Source organism: Pinus tabuliformis, chromosome J, assembly GCF_031772625.1.
Source record: "Pinus tabuliformis cultivar Carrire ecotype Pingquan chromosome J, CPIR1, whole genome shotgun sequence".
Lineage (NCBI taxonomy): Eukaryota > Viridiplantae > Streptophyta > Pinopsida > Pinales > Pinaceae > Pinus > Pinus tabuliformis.
Genome location: NC_142295.1, coordinates 791,323,498 through 791,342,533, shown reverse-complemented (window position 1 = coordinate 791,342,533; position 19,036 = coordinate 791,323,498). Strand labels below are relative to the sequence as shown.

The window sequence follows — 19,036 nt, the reverse complement described above, 5'->3', positions numbered from 1 at the left end:
ACATGAGCTCTACCCCTTATCCATGGCCATCACCGTGGTTCCTATGGGTCCTAGATGAGCCCCCTCCATCATTAAGGAACCCATTATTGCCCTGACCCTTGGTGGGCAATGAAATTCCCAACCTTAAGGGGATATCCACTACTATATATTACACAACATGCTCTCATGCCTTGGAGCCCTGAGCAGTTATGAAGAGAAATCAATCAAAGGCAAAAGTCATATGAAGAAGGGTGGAAAAACAAAGATCGGGGTAACTCATGTACCATGATTTGCTCCCTCTTACACTCATATACTCAGGTGTGGGCTTCCCTTATTATAGCTACCCTTGTACCATGACATGTGATCTGGATGAATCCCCGTATCCCCACTCTGTTGCATTACTATATCATTTGCCACCTACCACTTGAGGGATGTACCATGGACATGTCACTCCCTTTTAATCTTGAAACCGCATAATAGGGTCCTTGATTAGCCCCTTATTGAGCTTGGAGACACTTGTACATGACGAAGCCCACTGTGGAAGAGCATACCACCATGAAGTTCCCCATTGATTCCATGACTTGTAAGCTATTTTACTTTATTATTCTAATGATTTATTGTATTGGAGGGAAAGGGGGCACATTGGATCTTATGTAGGATTGCAGATGGGTCTCAATATTGGGCTTGGTCACCCTATACGGGTCCTAGCCCTTCAGAGGGCCACATTCACACTTGTAGGGTGAGCGTTGAGAACCATGGGCCTCCACCATAGCAGAGAGTACTTCATGGATCCCCAACACCACTCATTGATTGCTTGTGTTCCACCTTTTGGATGAGGATGATGCATCTGGTTCACCATACCCAACCGACTCCACACTTGTACCATACACTTGGCAACACTTGCACCATACACTTGGCAGATGTTACAAGGTCCTAATGAGAATGTATTATGGCCTATGTTGTTATCCTGGCCTTTACAGATGGTTTACAGGCATTTTCAATCCACTTGGAGACCCATGAGGATGTCCTTGTACCCCTCACACCCACTTGGGGGTACCACAGGGTTTTGCTTGGAGAACAAGAGGTCAACCCCTTGTCTACTATGTTTGAGGTCTATTCTCACATCATGGCACACTCTGAACTTCATTAGGCCCCCTCAGAGGCCCAACGACTCACTTTATTGAGCATTCTACCCTCTTGAGAAGCTTAATATTATGTTTTTGAGCTATATTGGTGGGTTTGTCACCAAGGGATGTTATTATTGCACATTATTTTATTATTTGGGGCTCAATTAGGCCAAATTAGGAAAATCGAACTCATTAGTGATTGTATAAATAGAAGTGAGGTGATTCATTTTGATCATCATCACTTGGATTGGATTAGTATCTCTTATGAGATTTTCGCACTTTTTGTTGGGATGAATTTTTGGAGCTTTTCTTGATGCACTATGATGTTTGGATTTCGCTATTGTCTTTGGAGCTTCTCTAATGCGAAGTTGATAAATGGATATACTCTCTCTCTCATGTAAGTCGAAATTTTGATGTTATTCTTGTTATCTTACTGGTTAATTGCATGTATGTTGTTATCTTTATTCTTGTATGGGTTAAATGTAATGCGAAATTCTTCTGGGACCTTGAATAAGTGATTAAATGCATGCGTTGACCTTTGAGGGATTGGGTGAATGTTCCTAGAGGCACCTCTTAGGTTAAAGACCTCGAAACTTTGTCTCCTTCGCAAATTTGAAGTATAAATCTCTATTGATCTAGTTGTTGCCCTTGGAGAGGCTAGCAAAGATCAATTAGGGCTCCTTAGCTCATGAAATTCCATGATCTATGTGTATCTTGACTCCATTAAGCCCAAGCAATAAGGCATTGATCCTCGTATCCCTTTGGTGGTCAAAATAACATTTCTTTTCTTCATTTCTTCCAATTCTAGGCCTAACCCAGAAAGTCTCCTAGGGCATCACATGAAATCATTTGTAGCCATCCAAAACCCTTGAAAATTGGTAGACTACTGCGTTGTAGTTTAGATCAAGACCCTCCTTGATTGATCAACTCCATACCCTTGACGTAATTTTGGGTCCACTTGATCTTGTGTGGTCCCGCAACTTTACAACTCTAATTCCACAAAAATCACATAAAGGCCAATCCTCCATAAGGATTTTCGGGTCTAGGAAACCTCTTGACAATATATATTCCCAAACCCTAGCCTCAAGAATCCTCTTAGCGCTTCCTAAGAACATTGGCATCACTCATCCTCTTATTTGATCCATTCATCTAGTGATTCCCCTTATACCGGGTCTCCTCCCATCGGTGAAAGTCCGTAAAGAGCAGGGAGCCTTAGTTGAGGTGACAGTGGGCTATCGTTCGATTGTTGCTCTTGACCTAGTAGTTGCTTTATATGATCTCCTCCTAGGACCCCTGCTAGTTTGAGTGGTAACAGTTCTACTGCACATTTCTTGCCATTTGCATATGTAGCAGGCTGAGTTCAGTTGTTTCCCAGCAAGCGTTTCAACAATGCTAGTCAGCTTGAGATAAAAGAAACTGTTGTTTAGCACACATAGTAATATGAGAGACAAGGTTCAGTCTATTTAGATTCTGATTTCATGAATACCAATAAGCTTTTGAGATTAACTTACAGCATCTGGAGTTGGTCCAGTTCTCCAATGTATTCAGGAATTTTCCCAGAGATCATATTGTTCCTTAAGATTCTGTCAAGAATAATTGACTATGGCATAAATTAACAAAATAGAAACATCAAAATAGCATCATATAAAGCATATGTACTCCAAAACAATATTTCCATAAAACCACACATATAAACAACCAACTGTACATCACTCACAATGTTTTCAGATTCTTCAGGTTATGTAGGAATGAAAGAAATGAGCCACCTCGAGGTATGTCACATAAAATGCTGCTTAAACAATAGCAAGTTAATACCAGTAAAGCAATATGAATATAATATAATCCAATGCGCAAATGTTTAACACGAAGGCGTAAAAGAATGATGATTATCTTGAAAACAGACAGTATTTATAAATGTGCAATAAGCAAGAATGGGAAAATTGAAAAGTAATGATTTGCTAAATGAGAATGGACATCTCTTGAAGTTCTACGTAAATTGTAGCTGCTTTCATTGGAAGAGAACCAAAAAATGGTAAGGATATATATACGCACAGGCTTGTTAATTTAGTCAAATTTGATAAGCTTGAAGGAATTGGCCCCTGAAAAGAAGTTCCTTCAAGTTCCCTGCATTCAAAAAAAACATCAATTCCCATACACATAAACATGGAAACAAAGAAACAAAAATTCCTTCCATATTAACTTTTCTATATATGATTATATTTATCTGACTTCAGGTCGTCATCTGATAATTATATTGAGCAAACCCAAATCCAAAAATGATCATTGCTTCACACAAAAGTAATCTCACAAGTGCTCCAGTTGATTCCAGTAGTTTCCAATAAAATCTGGTATCTTTCCAGTAAAGTTGTTGCTGGAAGCCCAACTGCAGAATAAACAATAAAGTAAAAATTTCTGCAGAGACAATTGAGATTGTGTGTCTATTTGATTATTGCCATATTCACTTTGAAATTGTGTGCCTATTTGATTGTAACTATCATGACTTTGTAACTTACATGCAACAGACAAAAATAACAAGGCTACTTACAATGTCCCCATCTTCTTTAAATTGGCAAATGTTGTAGGTATCTCTCCAGTGAGTCGATTGCTTCGAATGTAGCTGCCAATGAAAGAAAACAGTAGTCGTCATGTTTAGCACTGAATTGATTATCAATTCTAACAGAAGACTCCAAAAACCAAAGATATCGAAAGAGAATAAGACTTGGCATTCTGTGTACAGTGGGTAATATTTCAGATGCAAGCGCTGTTAATATGGCTAAAAAATGATATTCTCCTTAGCAAAGACCACTGGATGAATTAAAAGGAGTATATGGGGGATTTCCACATTGAGAAATTTCAAGTGTCATTTCCACAGGAGAAGGATTTAAAGCTTCTTCTAGCTTAATGCCATGAGAATCTCCAATGAATGAGTATCCACATGGCTGGTATTGAACAGCAGACACCAATAGGGAAATTTGTTCCTCGTTTTCAGGAAGAGGAATTCTAAAGGATTAGGGTGGGAGATAAATTTTGAGTTCAATAGTTTCAAGAAATGTAGATTTATGGGGGCTGAAAAAGTTTGAGAAATTCATCCCAACACTCTGTACAGAGGGCAATATTTCAGATGCAATCACTGTGAATATGGCTTTAAAGAAAAAGCTCCTTTCCAAACACAACTGGATGAATTAAAATGAGAATGTGGGGTGTTTCCCCCTTGAGACACCTGTGCGATTTCCGATGGAGAAGGATTAAAGTTTCTTCTAGCTAAATGACATGAGAATCCTCAACTAAAGAGTATCCATTGTGAAAATTTCTAATACGAAATTCTACTGTAGTAACTGATTTATTTTACCTACTTATCTCTCACAATAAGTTATTTACGAAAACCCTTCAATAAACATTAAAATAAATTCTACTGCAGTTATCACATAATTACATAAAGAAAATAACAGTGATATATAAGCACAAGAATCAATCACATCAACACAGTTGTTTTTGGACAATTGTCCCCGGAAAAACCCAATGTGGGAAAACCGGTACAGTAGATGAGGGTTTTATTAATCTTCAGCAACAATCGCTTTACAAGGAATGATTTCACAGAGAAACTGAGACACTTCTAAGAGAAAACACAAAAGACAAAGTTTCTCCTCCTGGAGAAGTTCTGACACCCTGGAGACCCTTCACCCACCTCGGCGTCACTTCTACATCACTCTACATCACTCGTCTCCAATGGCACTGCATGCCTGCTCTTCCCTCTACGTTGTCTCTCGAATGCCTTGCGTCACCCTCCTCCTCAGTCACTGACTGTTGCTGATGCCCTCCTCTTCGTCCACGCTACAACTCTCCCTCTGAAATCGAACTCCTCCTTGAGAATCGATTTCCCTCGAGGTACTGAGTATTTGCCCGGTGTGTCTCCAAATGAATCTCAAGTCTTCTCTTATACTTTTCTTGTTGATGAATCAACGACCGAGATTAAGTCTCTAATCAACGGCTAAGATTAAAACAGACTTGATTCTAGTCTCTTAGAAGCTTCTCACCCATATCTTTATTAATACCCATTAATATTTTTATTTTCCTAAGTTTAGACTTAAGAACCCATTAAAAATATTAATTATTTTAATAACTCCTCATCCGGGTGGAATTTCTCCAAACGATTTATGGGTCTTGGAGATCTCATGTGTTCTTGCCAATATTTATCTCAGATTGGATTGAAAATTGGGTATCCATATATTGTACTCATAATTTTTGTTGCAGCATAATAATAATAAAACCCTTAGTTGTTGCACCCGTTTTCCCAAGTTGGATTTTTCAGGGACATTTGTCCAAAATAATTGTGTCAATTATGTGTGTGTGCTAGCATTTCTCAGTTCCTATTTTTGTCTTCTGCGGAATTTAATTTGGTGAAGATTGCAGCGTGATTATTTTGTTTTTGTTGTAGATATAAACTGATAAATTACTTTACAGTTAGAAGAAATAATTCCAGTTGTTGCAATAGGATTTCAGTAGTTGAAATTTTCACATGGTAACAAAGCATTGTTGATCAAATCAGAGGCTCAGAGACGATGAGGGAGAAAATTTCGCATTTCGGAGGAAGATCTGAACGAATTTTTCCCAAATCTACGTAGAGTGCTAATCGCAGAGGTAAGGGCTCGACTTTCAGTTTACACAAAATAGTCAATCAGCTTCAATAGAGAGAGGGTTGCACTGCATGAATTTGTGCGTAATTGCAGGAATTTGCGATTGCAAAAATTCACGCGTAATTCCTGGAATTCGTGATTACAAGAATTTGCGCGTAATTGCAGGAATTCGTAATTATAGGAATTTGCAGTAGATTTGTTGGATAGAGGGTTCCAATGAGCAAATCAAAAATTTTGTTGAGCAGATCTGGGTGCAGTTGGTTTGCAGCTAGACTAGTAGTAGCAGATCAACGTTGAGGAAGAGAAAGGCACACACAGAGAGAATTTAGCTCAAGGGGTTTTGAGTTCTAGAAATCAGATTTTCCAGTTGCAGATTAGCAAAAGCTGTGAGCAGAATGTCTCACTCCATAAGGGAGTGAGTGTTGCAGACTCAACAGCCAAGCAATGGGAAAGAGGGATATTTTCGATCAGATTCAGAGATGGCCACAACTGGGCTTAGAGATCAGGATAGGTTGGAGGGAACCTCCAACTTTGTCATCTAGAAGGCTAGGATGTCCTTCCTGCTAGATGAACATGGTCTGCAAGCCTATGTAGATAATGTGGTGGAAGTACCCAGGATGCAGCTATACCTCCAGGAGACAGGTGGGGCGATATGGAGTTATAGTCCCAGAGTTGCAGAGGTTGGGCAGGATCCTTTAGGTGTCCTCCTCATGGATCATTACTTTGCCATCAGGACCCACAATATTCAGTAGCAAGATGGATCAGCGTTAGTGATGCAGTCAGATTACCCGAGTGACAATTGCATACTAGTGGCAATCAGGTGTTGAGGAGCGCAGTGCAATGTTGGCAGCAGAGCAGGAGGATCAATAGCAGAGTTAGCAGCAACACAGATCCTTCAATGGACAGTGTAGTGGCTAGTAGCAGTGAGATGCTCAGGAGACAGATGCAACACAGAGATAGTTGATTCAGTATTTTGGATGCTTCTCAGTTGCAGTTGTTGCAGTAGCAGCAGCAACAGTCAAGAGGGGGTTGCAGTGCAGATGCAGAGTTGGCAGCAGTATCGTAGTGTCAGCAGCAGCACAAATGCAGCATCAGAGTTGCGCAATGGTTGGTTTGTTGTAGCAGTCAATCACAGTGGCCAGACATCAGTTGCATGACAAAGGGTGATATAGAGACAGGGTGTTGTAGCAGTAGTGCAGCACTAGAACACCTTCCTCGCTAAGAGGGAGTGTTTGTTTTTGTAGCATCGGAGGTGTTCTAGTCTCGAAACTCCGTGGAGAGGCTAAAACACAAGAGTTCTCCATAACCCAGAAATTGTTTCTAGAAATTCCACCTAGAAGTGTCTCAATTAGATTATTAGCCTATTTTTAAATATTTCTTAAGTTTAAACTTAGGAAAAGGGGTTAATTAATCAATATTAATTGAGAAAGGTGTGAATTATCTAGAAACTCACACGGATCAACTAGGAAATAATCTCAGCGATTTATTAAGATTTAATCTTGGTCATTGGAGTCCCATAATGATATTATAAGAAGTCAATGGGTAGATGGAAGAACACTCTCAATGTGCGAGTTCCTTGGCAGCTCGAGCTACCCAGTTGCAGAGATCTAGCAAGGGAGAAGTTCGAGCCAGGAGGATGCACGAGCGAGATTGAGTACACACCAATTGCAGATACTCAGTGATCAAGGCAGATCAATTTTCCAGTAGCAAGTGATTCAGCAGTGAGATCGAGCCAGTGATCGAGAAGCAGGTGTCAGAGGGGCAAAGTAGCAGATTTTCAGAGGAGTTTCCAGTTTGGAAGAGTCGGGAGAGAGGAGGTCGAATATTTCTGCAGAAAAGGGCCACACTGCAGGAATTCGAACATGACTGCAGGAATTCGCGCATGATCACAGGAATTCGCAATTACAGAAATTCGCAGTTACAAGAATTCGTAGTGGATTTGCTGAAGGGAGAAAATTTCTCTAGAATATTGTTGTTAGTATTTCTCTCAGATTGGATTACCAGTTGGGCATCCATAGATTGTACTCAAAAATTTTGTTGCTGCATAATAATAATAAAACCCTCAGTTGTTGCACCGGTTTTCCCAAGTTGGCTTTTTCCGGGGACATTTGTCCAAAATAATTGTCAATTTTTATGTGTGTGTGCTAGCATTTCTCAATTCCTATTTTTATCTTCCGCAGAATTTAATTTGGTGAAGATTGCAATGTGATTATTTCGTTGTTGTCATAGCAATATACTGATAAATTAATTTACAGTTAGAAGAAATAATTCCAGTTGCTGCAATAGAATTTCAGTAGTGAAATTTTCACATTATTATTCACCTATCTTCAATAAATTAGTTGTCTTCTATAAAATATACAACAAATACTGAATAAAACACTACTGCAACTTCACACAAATTAAATCACAAGAACTGATAAAATATCTCACACAAAATTATAGACATCGATATTTTTGGACAAATTGTCCCGGAAAAACCCCTGTGTGGGGAAAACCTATTCTGCAGATGAAGGTTTTATTATTAATTCTTCAGCAAATCAAGGATTACATAAACTGCTTTCCTCTCACTAGCAAAGCTCCAACAATATTTTTCCTTCACTTCTACTGGCAAAATCGAACTGGAAATCCACGATTTCCTTCTACAAACCAATTCATCCCTCTCTATGCAACTCGCACTTCCTCCAGCAATTCGCACTAGCCACTAAAAATGTGCATGGTTCTTCTTGAACTTCACACTGCCTCAAAAAGATCAAACTCAACAAATTTCTCTGCCTCCAGAAACCCACTCCCATCGCCTATAAGAAATCGATCTGGCAACTGGCAATAAAATCGAGCCTCCGACAACTCACACTAGATAAACTGGCAATTCACACATGTTGAATCAGCCTCCCTCTTGCAAAATAATTTGGCCTCCTTGCTTCTCTCATAAAACTGGAATAACAATGAAGAGTTTCTCCAGAAATTCTATCCTCATTTCTCCTGTTGAAACCCTACTACTAGTGTCCTCCACGCTATCACTGTGCGCTTGCTATCACTACAAATCTATCACACGAATGTGTTCTCCAAATGCCCATCGATCTCCTCTTATAATCTCTAGTTGACGAATCAACGACCACAATCTAAACTCAATCAATGGCTAAGATCATCTTGACCCCATCAAATGACTTTGCTAGAAGTCACTATAGGGAAATCGATTTGCCTCAATTAATCCTGATTAATTAACCACTTTTCCTTAGTTAGACTTAGGAAAATAATTAAATTGGCTAATTAAATTTAATGAAGACAATTTTCCTTAGAACTTTTTCTGGCTATTGGAGATAATTAATCCACCTGTGTTTTTAGCCTCATAGATGCCACCTGAGACTAGAACACCTGTCCGAGCTACACAAACTAAGAAACTTGTTATTGACAGGTTCATTGGGGCTCATAGAAGAATCCAAGAGTGACCTAGCAGCAGAGTTCGGGATGAAAGACTTGGGGTTAATGCACTACTTTCTAGGCATGGAGGTGTGGCAGATAGATGGGGAGATTTTCCTTGGACAAGGGAAATACTGCATCGAGATCTTGAGGAGATTCGAGATGGAAGATTGCAGAGCCATGTCTACACCCATGATAACCAATTGGAGGAAGGTAGATACATCCAGGGAGAAGGATGTGGACCCCACGCTCTACAGGGAGTTGATTAGCTCTCTTATTTATTTGGTCAACACCAAGCCAAATATATCCTTTGCGATAAACTCTCTGAGTCAGGTCATGGTTGAACCGAAAAGGGTGCATTGGACAACAACGAAGCATATTCTGCGTTATTTATGAGGTACAATCAAGTACAAGATCAAATATACTTGAGGTGATGGTATCAGGGTGATGGCCTATATTGATGCAGACTAGGCAGGCAATACAGTGGACAGGAAAAGCACTTCAGGGTGTTGCTTCAGCATGGGAACGAGAGTTGTCTCTTGGTACAATAGGAAGCAGAACTTTGCGACACTGAATTTTGTGGAAGCGGAGTATATAGCAGCTAGCATGGTGACATGCGAGACCATCTGGCTTCAGAAGTTGTTAGTAGTTGTTAACTTTTTCTTAGGGCTATATTGTTCTTTGTTTTAGATAATTGCATTTCTTTATTTACACATTAAATTCACCCCATATCATCATATCATTATTCAATTTTACAACATTATTCATCAACATATTCAATTACATAGAAAGAACAATATCATCATCAATGCAGCAGAACATAAAGGAACAACAGAAGAAAAGTATTTACACATAGAGACACCAGGATTGGTCAGAGACCAGGGCAAACCCACTACAGGGAAAACCCTTTCAAATTCCTTTTCTTATTAGATTGTCATTGAATGATTCAGCAAAGAGAGAGTACAATGATCCTTATCTTCAACCATAATCCTATCCAACAAAATCAACTAAACAACATCCATGAGATTAACCCAACAATGCTAATAATCAAAAGCCTGTGATCCACTGTCATTGTCTGCAATTAATTGTTGAACTCTGCGGTCAACTGACAAAATATGTGGTCAACTATAAAACTCAAACCCTAGCTTCTAGACACACATAGAGAGTGATGTGCGTGCGGTTGAAACCCTCCAACCGCACACATGAGCTTGCGTACCTGTGGTTGTGACCGAAAACTGTCAGTGTCATGCCTACGGCTAGAAACCAAAACCCTAAACACATGTGCGAGATTTGGACCCTACAATCTTGGATCTGTACGAACCAATCTCTGCGACCCAGCCTCATAGCTGTGCGAGCAAAACCCAAAGAAAGAAGAATGATCATAATGATGATGATGATGTCCAAATGAGGGTCACTAGACTTGTATTTATAGCCATCCATGGGTGTCCAATTTCTCTTTTGGGCTAACCAATCCTTTTGAGCACGTGGGCTTTAATTCAAAAATACACTTTCCCTTGTCCAAATTGAGAGCTTCAATAGTCAAAATTGGTCCTCTCAAAAAGACGAATCTAGTCCCATGATTGGAATTTGTCATTGAGCTGCCAAATTAACACTCTCTCTCAGCTAGGGAGAAATTCCAACTGCATTACGTAATCATCGCAAGTATCCTGTCATCAAATCATATCCCATCTCAAGTATCTCGTCATCAAATGTCGTCACTGCTCATTGTTAGTTTTTGTAGCATCAGATGTGTTATAGCCACGAAATTTGGTGGAGAGGCTAAAATACATATATTCTCCAAAACCCAGAAATCGTTTCTGGAAATTCCACCTAGAAACGACTTAATTAAAATAATTAATCAGTGTTTAATATTTCCTAAGTCTAAACTTAGGAAATATGATTAATTAAACGGTATTAATTAAGCCATGGTGAGAATCTTCTAGAAAAATATTAGGATCGAGTTCTAGTTAATCTTAGCCATCAATTAAGTTTTAATCATGGTCGTTGGTGTCTCGACAAGAGATTATAAGAAGAAACTTGATGGGGCTTGGAGAACACACACCAGCAGTTCGATTTCACTGGCAGATCGATTTCCAGAGTAGCAATGCTGAGTTATCGAAGAGAGAGCTAGTGAGCTCAAAGCAGTGAGAGAGGGGCAGGGATAGTAAGGTCGAAGGAAGTTTTTCCAATTCCGGTGAGTGCACTACAGAGAGGCAGCGCAGAGCCACGCAGAGGCAGCACAGTGCCACAGAGAGGCAGCACAGAGCCACGCAGAGGCAGCACAATGCTTCAAAGGGGATTCCGTATTTTTTTGGGGAGAAGCAGTGATTCAATGCCAGAAGTCGGAGAGAGAGTCTAGAGGCCAGGAGGATCCCTCTTCCAGACAGCAGCTGATCAGATAGCGAGAGGGAAAGCAGTTCCGAGTTGTGAGGACGCAATACTACATAGGCTAACGCAATGATTGTGCAGAGGTAGCAAAGAGCGGCTCAACTTGAGCCAAGGTCAATGTCGGATCGCCTGTGGGAGTGAGATTTTTCTCACTAGATTTATTGTCAGTAATTTCTCTATATGGATTGCTAGATTTGAGCATCCATAATCTTGTACTCAGATTTACTACTGCATAATATTAAAACCCTCAGCTGTTGCACCGGTTTTCCCAAGTTGGGTTTTTCCGGGGACTTAGTCCAAAAATAATTGTGTATTTGTGTGTGTGCATCTATTCTTCCAGCATTTTTATTTCTTCCGCAGTATTTATTTTGTGAAGGTTGTAGTGTATTTGTTTCGATATTTGTCGTAGCACAGCATATAATTTGTTTAATTACATTAACAAATAGAAGAAATAACATCATTTGTTGCAATAGAATTCGGAGTTAGCTGAATTTTCACACTCATCTCTGCTTATCCCTGCTTTGTCTCTACTCATATGCTGAACATTCTTGAATCTAAAAGAAGAATAATTTGACATCGGAGGGGAGCCCAAGCTACCACCCTCTATCCATCGAGGAGCCACTGCTACCACCCAGAATCACTGCTAGCGAAGAGCCCGATGCTACAACCCAAGAAACATCAGAGAGCTTATTATCAGGGAGCCCAGCTCAACCTGGAACCACATCGGAGAGCTCAATCTCAACCCCGAATCCAATGACAATGAGGAAGGTCCTATGTGACACTCTCACCTCATGTCATCTCATAGGGGAGCAAACATATTCCACCCCATGTCGATCAACAATATCTGATCCATCCTATTGCCCATTGATCTTCCCAACAATGACCCTCAAGATTCATGTGGTAGAACACCTGCATCATAATCAACTTGGGTTGTACACCTCCAAGCACTCTCTCAACCTATTGGCCAGACGAGGAACGGTATTCCCAACAAACCCACTTGTGGCTATGATGCCAACAGGGGTATACTCTGCATAGACCAAGATAGGGTGCAACATCTCCGAGCCTATGGGTAACAAATAGGGGTGATACCCTATTGTCCAAGATCCCTCAACCCCAAGAGCCCTCCATATCAATTCCCCACCCTAGGAGCTCAAACAGGGGGGGAGAGTTGGCTCAGTGTCCTCGATCAATCCTGCTCTCTAAAGATCAGAAACATATAATCGTGCTCATATCTGGTATCGGCTTAAACAATTCACTAAAGAGTTCAATCATAATGACTCAATAGCAGTAGTCTCCTGTTCATGCAGGACATCAAATCAAATATTATATTAGAAGAAATATATATCACAAAAGGATACCTTATTTATCCTCTCTCAAGGAGGCAACAACCACAAGCCTAAGCTTGTCTTGTACAGCAGCACTATCTCAATATATGAAAATATCTCAGTCCTAGCTATATATATACAACATTCTCTGCCAATCGAATCCCACTCATTATTATCGCAAATATATCACTGTCACATCCAGAACCTGTTCAAAATAGCTTTCCAAAGAGTTTCTTCAAATTGCCTCACAACTAGCCATGCTAACAACATGGCACTCAACCTCGGTCGTGCTTAAAGCTACAGACTTCTCATCCAAAAACATCATGGCATATCTCATACTAAACCAGCACCCAAATGTGCTCATCTCATTAATAACGATCAATACATCCATGCAGTCACCAAACCAAAAATTGATCATCCCATGCAAATATCTTGAAGTGTGTTTGGTGTATGAAGTGGCTCAATCATGAATTGACATAGATTCTATGCAAAACATATATATACGGACAAGTATTCACACAGAACATCAATGCTTCAATCAACTATCGGTTGCCAAGTCAAGTTCAACAATATCTCTTCATAACTTCTTGAAATTCAATCGGAGTGTCCAAGGATTTGCATTTCCACTTTCCAAAAACTCTTCAATAGCTTCACGATATAGATTTTCTTTTCCAAACTTCAAAAAGTAACTCATCGTGCCATGAATCTTCATTTCGAACTTCAGAGGCCAACTCCCTCTAATGTTGACAATCAGAGGCTCATTACCTATCAAGAATAGACGATCAGCATATAAAACCAAAGTCAAAGTCATACCTTGGACCATTGTTGAAGTAGATGCTTCAAACCAAACAATGTTATCTACGAACATTATATTGATCAAACCAATACTCAGCCTTACACAAATCAATATTGTGAAATCAAATCAACCAAGTCAGTTTATCAAGCCTTAGATATCAAATTAAAACTAATATCAAAGTCATAAAAGTTTTTGCCAATATCACTGTGACAAACTCTTCGGACCAGGTGTCAGGAAGAGCCACAACCAAATACCAAGTTGTCATGTCAACAAATTGTTATTAAGCATTTTCAAACTCCATCAAGTCATTCACATAATCATAATATGAATTATTTTTGTCATTATACATCAAGGATAAGTCATATAAGTTTCATGCATTCAATGTGAGATCATTGCATGTTGATTCACAACAGGTTATACTACAACCAATGTGCCCAATCCAATGATGTCAATACATAATTAATATTGGATGCCATCATTAATCACTAAAAGTTACTATGCCCACATAGCACTGTCATAAAGGCAAATCATCAGTTATCAAATCAAAACCCTAATTTGTTATCACAGCGAGTTCAATCAGTCCATAACCGAAAACATATATAAGCATCATGTCAAAACTCCAATACTGCTCATCTATATTAAATCTTATCAAACCCTTGCAATTGATATCAAACACTGTCATATACTAGCTTCAATGATCAAATGAAAATAACATACTGACATGCATATTTCGGTCCCTTGCAAACACAAGTTTAGTCAACACACTCACATTCTCTATAGTAAGTGAAACATTCAAACTTCCCTGCTCATAGAACTTTCTATTGTCTACTCCATATCTGTAGGATTGTCATACTCGAGGGTGTGCTCCTGATTTTATGCATAGGGACTTAGTTTTTGTGACATACAGGCACAACTGCACCCATAGACCTTCTTCCATGTGGTTGGGAGGCCTGTAACCGCACTCTTAAGCCTTCTTTCGTGCGGTTGAGGCTTAGACTAGAAGAAACCTTCTCTTCTCATACCAGAACTTGTTGCAGACCAACAACATCAGATATTTGTCTATTTATGTCCAAAAATCTTACTTCAACAATAAAGAATCTTCTATACATTTAATGCAAATGATAATAGGTGTAGGGATCTTATGGAGAGTTTCTCCCTCTTAATGAGAAGCCACTTCAGTCATCATCATTCAAGTCATCAACCTGTCTATCATAATGCTGTCATGCATCAGCAAAATTGTTAGATATATCAGATTCTTAGACATCTAAAGATCATAGTCATAACATGTTAGCATCGGCTACTTCATCACCACATATGAACATGACATCAAACTTTCATCAAGGGTTAGAGTCATATGATTAGGGCAACTAATAGGTTATCATCATACTTCAAGGATCATAATCACTACATCACTTCTTTATTATATTATACAACCATCAAGTCAGGGCATCCAGATTTATCACATTATATAATTTACTAAGTTTATCACAAGCTAAACAAGGTCAACAAGAAGATCCTAAATATCAATCTTATTGTTAAACTTCTATCATCATGGTTATCATGCTTATCACAAGCATTAACAATAGTATCAAAAAATCAATGTATCTAGCCCGCTTTATAAAATCAGGAAATCCATCATGTCTAAATTGTAAAATACTTTCCAAATATCAAGAGCCCCAATATATATCATATGTACCATAAATCAAACTTACTCTCATATGCATATATGAGTCATTCATGAAGGTGATATTCTCATCATATATTAGAGCTTACCTTGCCATCCAATATTGCACCTGAAACAATATACTATACATACCTTATAACATTCAAATACCTTTGCACTTTGTAGCACTTAATTGTCATGGGAACCTGTAATTCTTTTCTTCTTGCACTAGCCATATTTTCCTACACCTCAAATGATCCTCAAGAAGGATCCACTTATCACATCTCATTAGGAGGTTAGAAGTATCCAAATATTCAAATATACATGCAGGAAGTATAATCAATGATCAAATCAATAAATCTAAACAAGAGTAGAGACACAAAGGAGTAACATAAATCGAAAAAGTACTTATCTTCAATGAGAGGTGATCATGTCCCTCTTAAACCAGCCTTCAAGAGACATGATTGTATCAATAAATCTAAACAAGAGTAGAGACATAAAGGAGTAACATAAATCGAAAAAGTACTTATCTTCAATGAGAGGTGATCATGTCCCTCTTAAACCAGCCTTCAAGAGACATGATTGTATATAACATTGTTGCCTTCATTATATTTCAACCAACTTCATCAGCAATCAGGCCTAAATGAGACTATCACATCTATGGTTACATCGATTCTATCACAAGTGCTAGAACATCTTCACACTAATCATGTTTATTTCAAATCTTTGTCATAATTCGGGGTTTATTCCAAACCCTAACCTCATAATATCCATCAAACCCTAATAGTCAAATTGCATAGGGTTTCCTTCAAACCCTAGCATTCTTTTAGGTCTCCACCATCTTCTCTTACTTCCAACAAAGGTGTCTTCATAGGGGTGATCTTCAATGACTTTTCTTCAGCCCAGATCTGATACCATGTTAATTTTTTCTTAGGGATATATTGTTCTTTGCTTTAGATAATTGCATTTCTTCATTTACACATTAAATTAACCCCATAACATCATATCATTATTCAGTTTTACAACATTATTCAGCAACATATGCAATTATATAGAAAGAACAATATCATCATCAATGCAACGGAACATAAAGGAACAATAGAAGAAAATCATTCACACATAGAGACACCAAGATTGGTCAGAGACCAGGGCAAAACCCACTATGGGGAAAACCCTTTCAAATTCTTCTTCTTATTAGATTGTCATTGAATGATTCAACAAAGAGAGAGTACAATAATCCATATCTTCAACCATAATCCTATCCAACAAAATCAACTAAACAACATCCATGAGATGAACCCAACAATGCTAATAATCAAAACCCTGATTCAAAAGCCTGCAATCAACTATCATTGTCTAGGGTCAACTACCGAACTCTGCGATCAACTGACGAAATATGTGGTCAACTATAAAACTCAAACCCTAGCTTCCAACCGCACGCAGAGAGTGATGTGCATGCAGCTGAAACCCTCCATCTGCACACATGAGTCTGCGTGCCTGCGGTTGTGACCAAAAACTACCTATGCCATGCCTACGGCTAGAAACCAAAACCCTAAACACACGTGCGAGCTTCGGACCCTACAATGTCAGATTTGCACAAACCAATCTCCATGACCCAGCCTCAAACCTGTGCGAGCTAAACCCAAAGAAAGAAGAATGATCATAATGATGATGATGATGTCCAAATGAGGGTCACTTGACTTGTATTTATAGCCATCCATGGGTGTCCAATTTCTCTTTTGGGCCTACTTGTCCTTTTGAGCACATGTGGGCTTTAATTCAAAAATACACTTTACCTTGTCCAAATTGAGCGCTTCAATAGTCAAAATTGATCCTCTCGAAAAGAGGAATCTAGTCCCATGATTGGAATTTGTCACTGAGCTACCCAATTAAAAGTAACCTTATTTGGTTAGGAGGTGGAGACAACAGCGATACACTGCGACAATCAAAGTCGCATTAGGCTATCTGAGAATCCGGTGTTTCATGACAGATCTAAGCATATAAACATCAGATATCATTTCATTAGGGATTGTGTACAGCGCAGGACAGTTCAACTACAGTATATACCTACAGATCAGCAAGTAGTAGACATTCTGATGAAGGCACTGCGGAAGGCAAGATTCATCTTTTTCAGAGATAAGTTGGGTGTTGTGCAGAACACCTTCCTAGCTAAGAGAGAGTGCTAGTTTGTGTAGCTTGGATAGGTGTTCTAGTTTCAAGTGGTGTTAATGAGGCTAGGAACACAAGTGGTATTAATTATCTCCAAGCCCAATTTATTTTAAAGTGAAAGTGTCTTAATTAGATTTATTAACAATTTTTAATTATTTTCCTAACTCTAACTTAGGGAAATGGGCTAATTAATCAGAATTAATTGAAACAAGTCAATTTCTCTCTAGTGATTTCTAGAAAAGTGATTTGATGGGGTCAAGATAATCTTAGCCATCGATTGTGATTAGATCGTGGCCATTGATAACTCAACGAGAGATTATAAGAAAAAGTTGATGGGGCATCTTGGAGATGCAATTTGATTGAGCAAGGGCACAGTCATAGCGTGGAGCACCAGCAAAGGGTTCAAGCAGTGATTGAGATTGATTTGCCAAAAAGAGTTTCTTCACTTTGATCTCTACTTTCTCAGTGATAGAGGGATGTCAAATTATTCTACAAAGGCCAAACTTCTCAGGTGGTGCAAATTGACAAAAGGTGGTCGATTTGCCAGAGGAAGAATGAATTTGCCAGAGCGATCAATTTGCATGAGGAAAGACGAGTTTGTCAATGTAGATCGATTTTCCAGAGGAGGCCTACTTATTTTCTCAGGAAGTGTGAGTTCCCAGTGGAGGCCATATTATTCACCAGGGCTGGCACGTGTGGGTTGATTCTGGGCCCTGCGGGAGAGTAGAATTGATTCAGAGAGGCCAAGTAGCTTCTAGGAGGTCGAATTTGCTAGAAGTGAAGGATATAATTTGTCAGTGCTTTGCTATTTACGACAAGCAATTTCTGTAATTATCAATTACAGATTTATTGAAGAATAATAAAACCCTCATCTGTGGAACTGGTTTTCCCCACATTGGGGTTTTTCCAAAGACAATTTGTCCAAAAATCTCGGTGTCTAGTCTTATGTTTAAAAGATAGGTGAATAATTACCAGATTAACTGCAATAGAATTTTCACATTAAAAAACAAATTAAAACTTTAAGATTGTTGATGTAGAATTTAAACAAAAGAACAGGGCAAGTATATTACTGTGAACACTAACATGATAGCAACAAAATGTAATAAAACATCGCAAAGATCAGAAAACTCAGGAGGAGATTGGTCAATGAAGGGCTTCTAATATCAAAGCACCATGAGACTCCCTAGTAAACTCTTCAAAGATTATATCAATTTTCCATTGACCCTTTGGGTGATATTTGTGTGTAGTGAACATTAATTCTTATCTGAGTGAGCACTGAGCATCCATGCATGTATCCTTGGTTTTTCATTTGAACAGTAATTGAAGTAAGAGGAGATTCATTTACCTCCTTAGGTAGGTGTAAATGAGATAAGAAGCGAGACACCAAAATAATCCAACTTTAAATCAAGCTCCACGTATTTGCTCCATTGAATATGCATGCAAGCGCTAAATACGTGCTCTGCTTCTTTGAGTGTACAGTTGGATGGTAGTTTCTATAGTGCACCAATCTTGTTCTCAAATCTCCACAAACATTTTTC

The 19,036-nt window shown here is 38.9% G+C and overlaps 1 protein-coding gene across 1 annotated transcript in view; it reads right to left on the bottom strand.

Annotated features, from left to right (window-relative positions):
* LOC149229094 (putative LRR receptor-like serine/threonine-protein kinase At1g56140) overlaps nucleotides 1-19,036 on the bottom strand; it is a 412,674-nt gene that overhangs the window by 239,937 nt on the left and 153,701 nt on the right. Inside the window, exons 7-11 of the mRNA XM_089378460.1 lie at nucleotides 3,652-3,723; nucleotides 3,415-3,489; nucleotides 3,159-3,230; nucleotides 2,824-2,895; nucleotides 2,618-2,689 (exon numbers count right to left, since the gene is read on the bottom strand). Coding sequence (XP_089234586.1) covers nucleotides 2,618-2,689; nucleotides 2,824-2,895; nucleotides 3,159-3,230; nucleotides 3,415-3,489; nucleotides 3,652-3,723 — 363 coding nt within the window. The remainder of the gene's footprint in view (nucleotides 1-2,617; nucleotides 2,690-2,823; nucleotides 2,896-3,158; nucleotides 3,231-3,414; nucleotides 3,490-3,651; nucleotides 3,724-19,036) is intronic.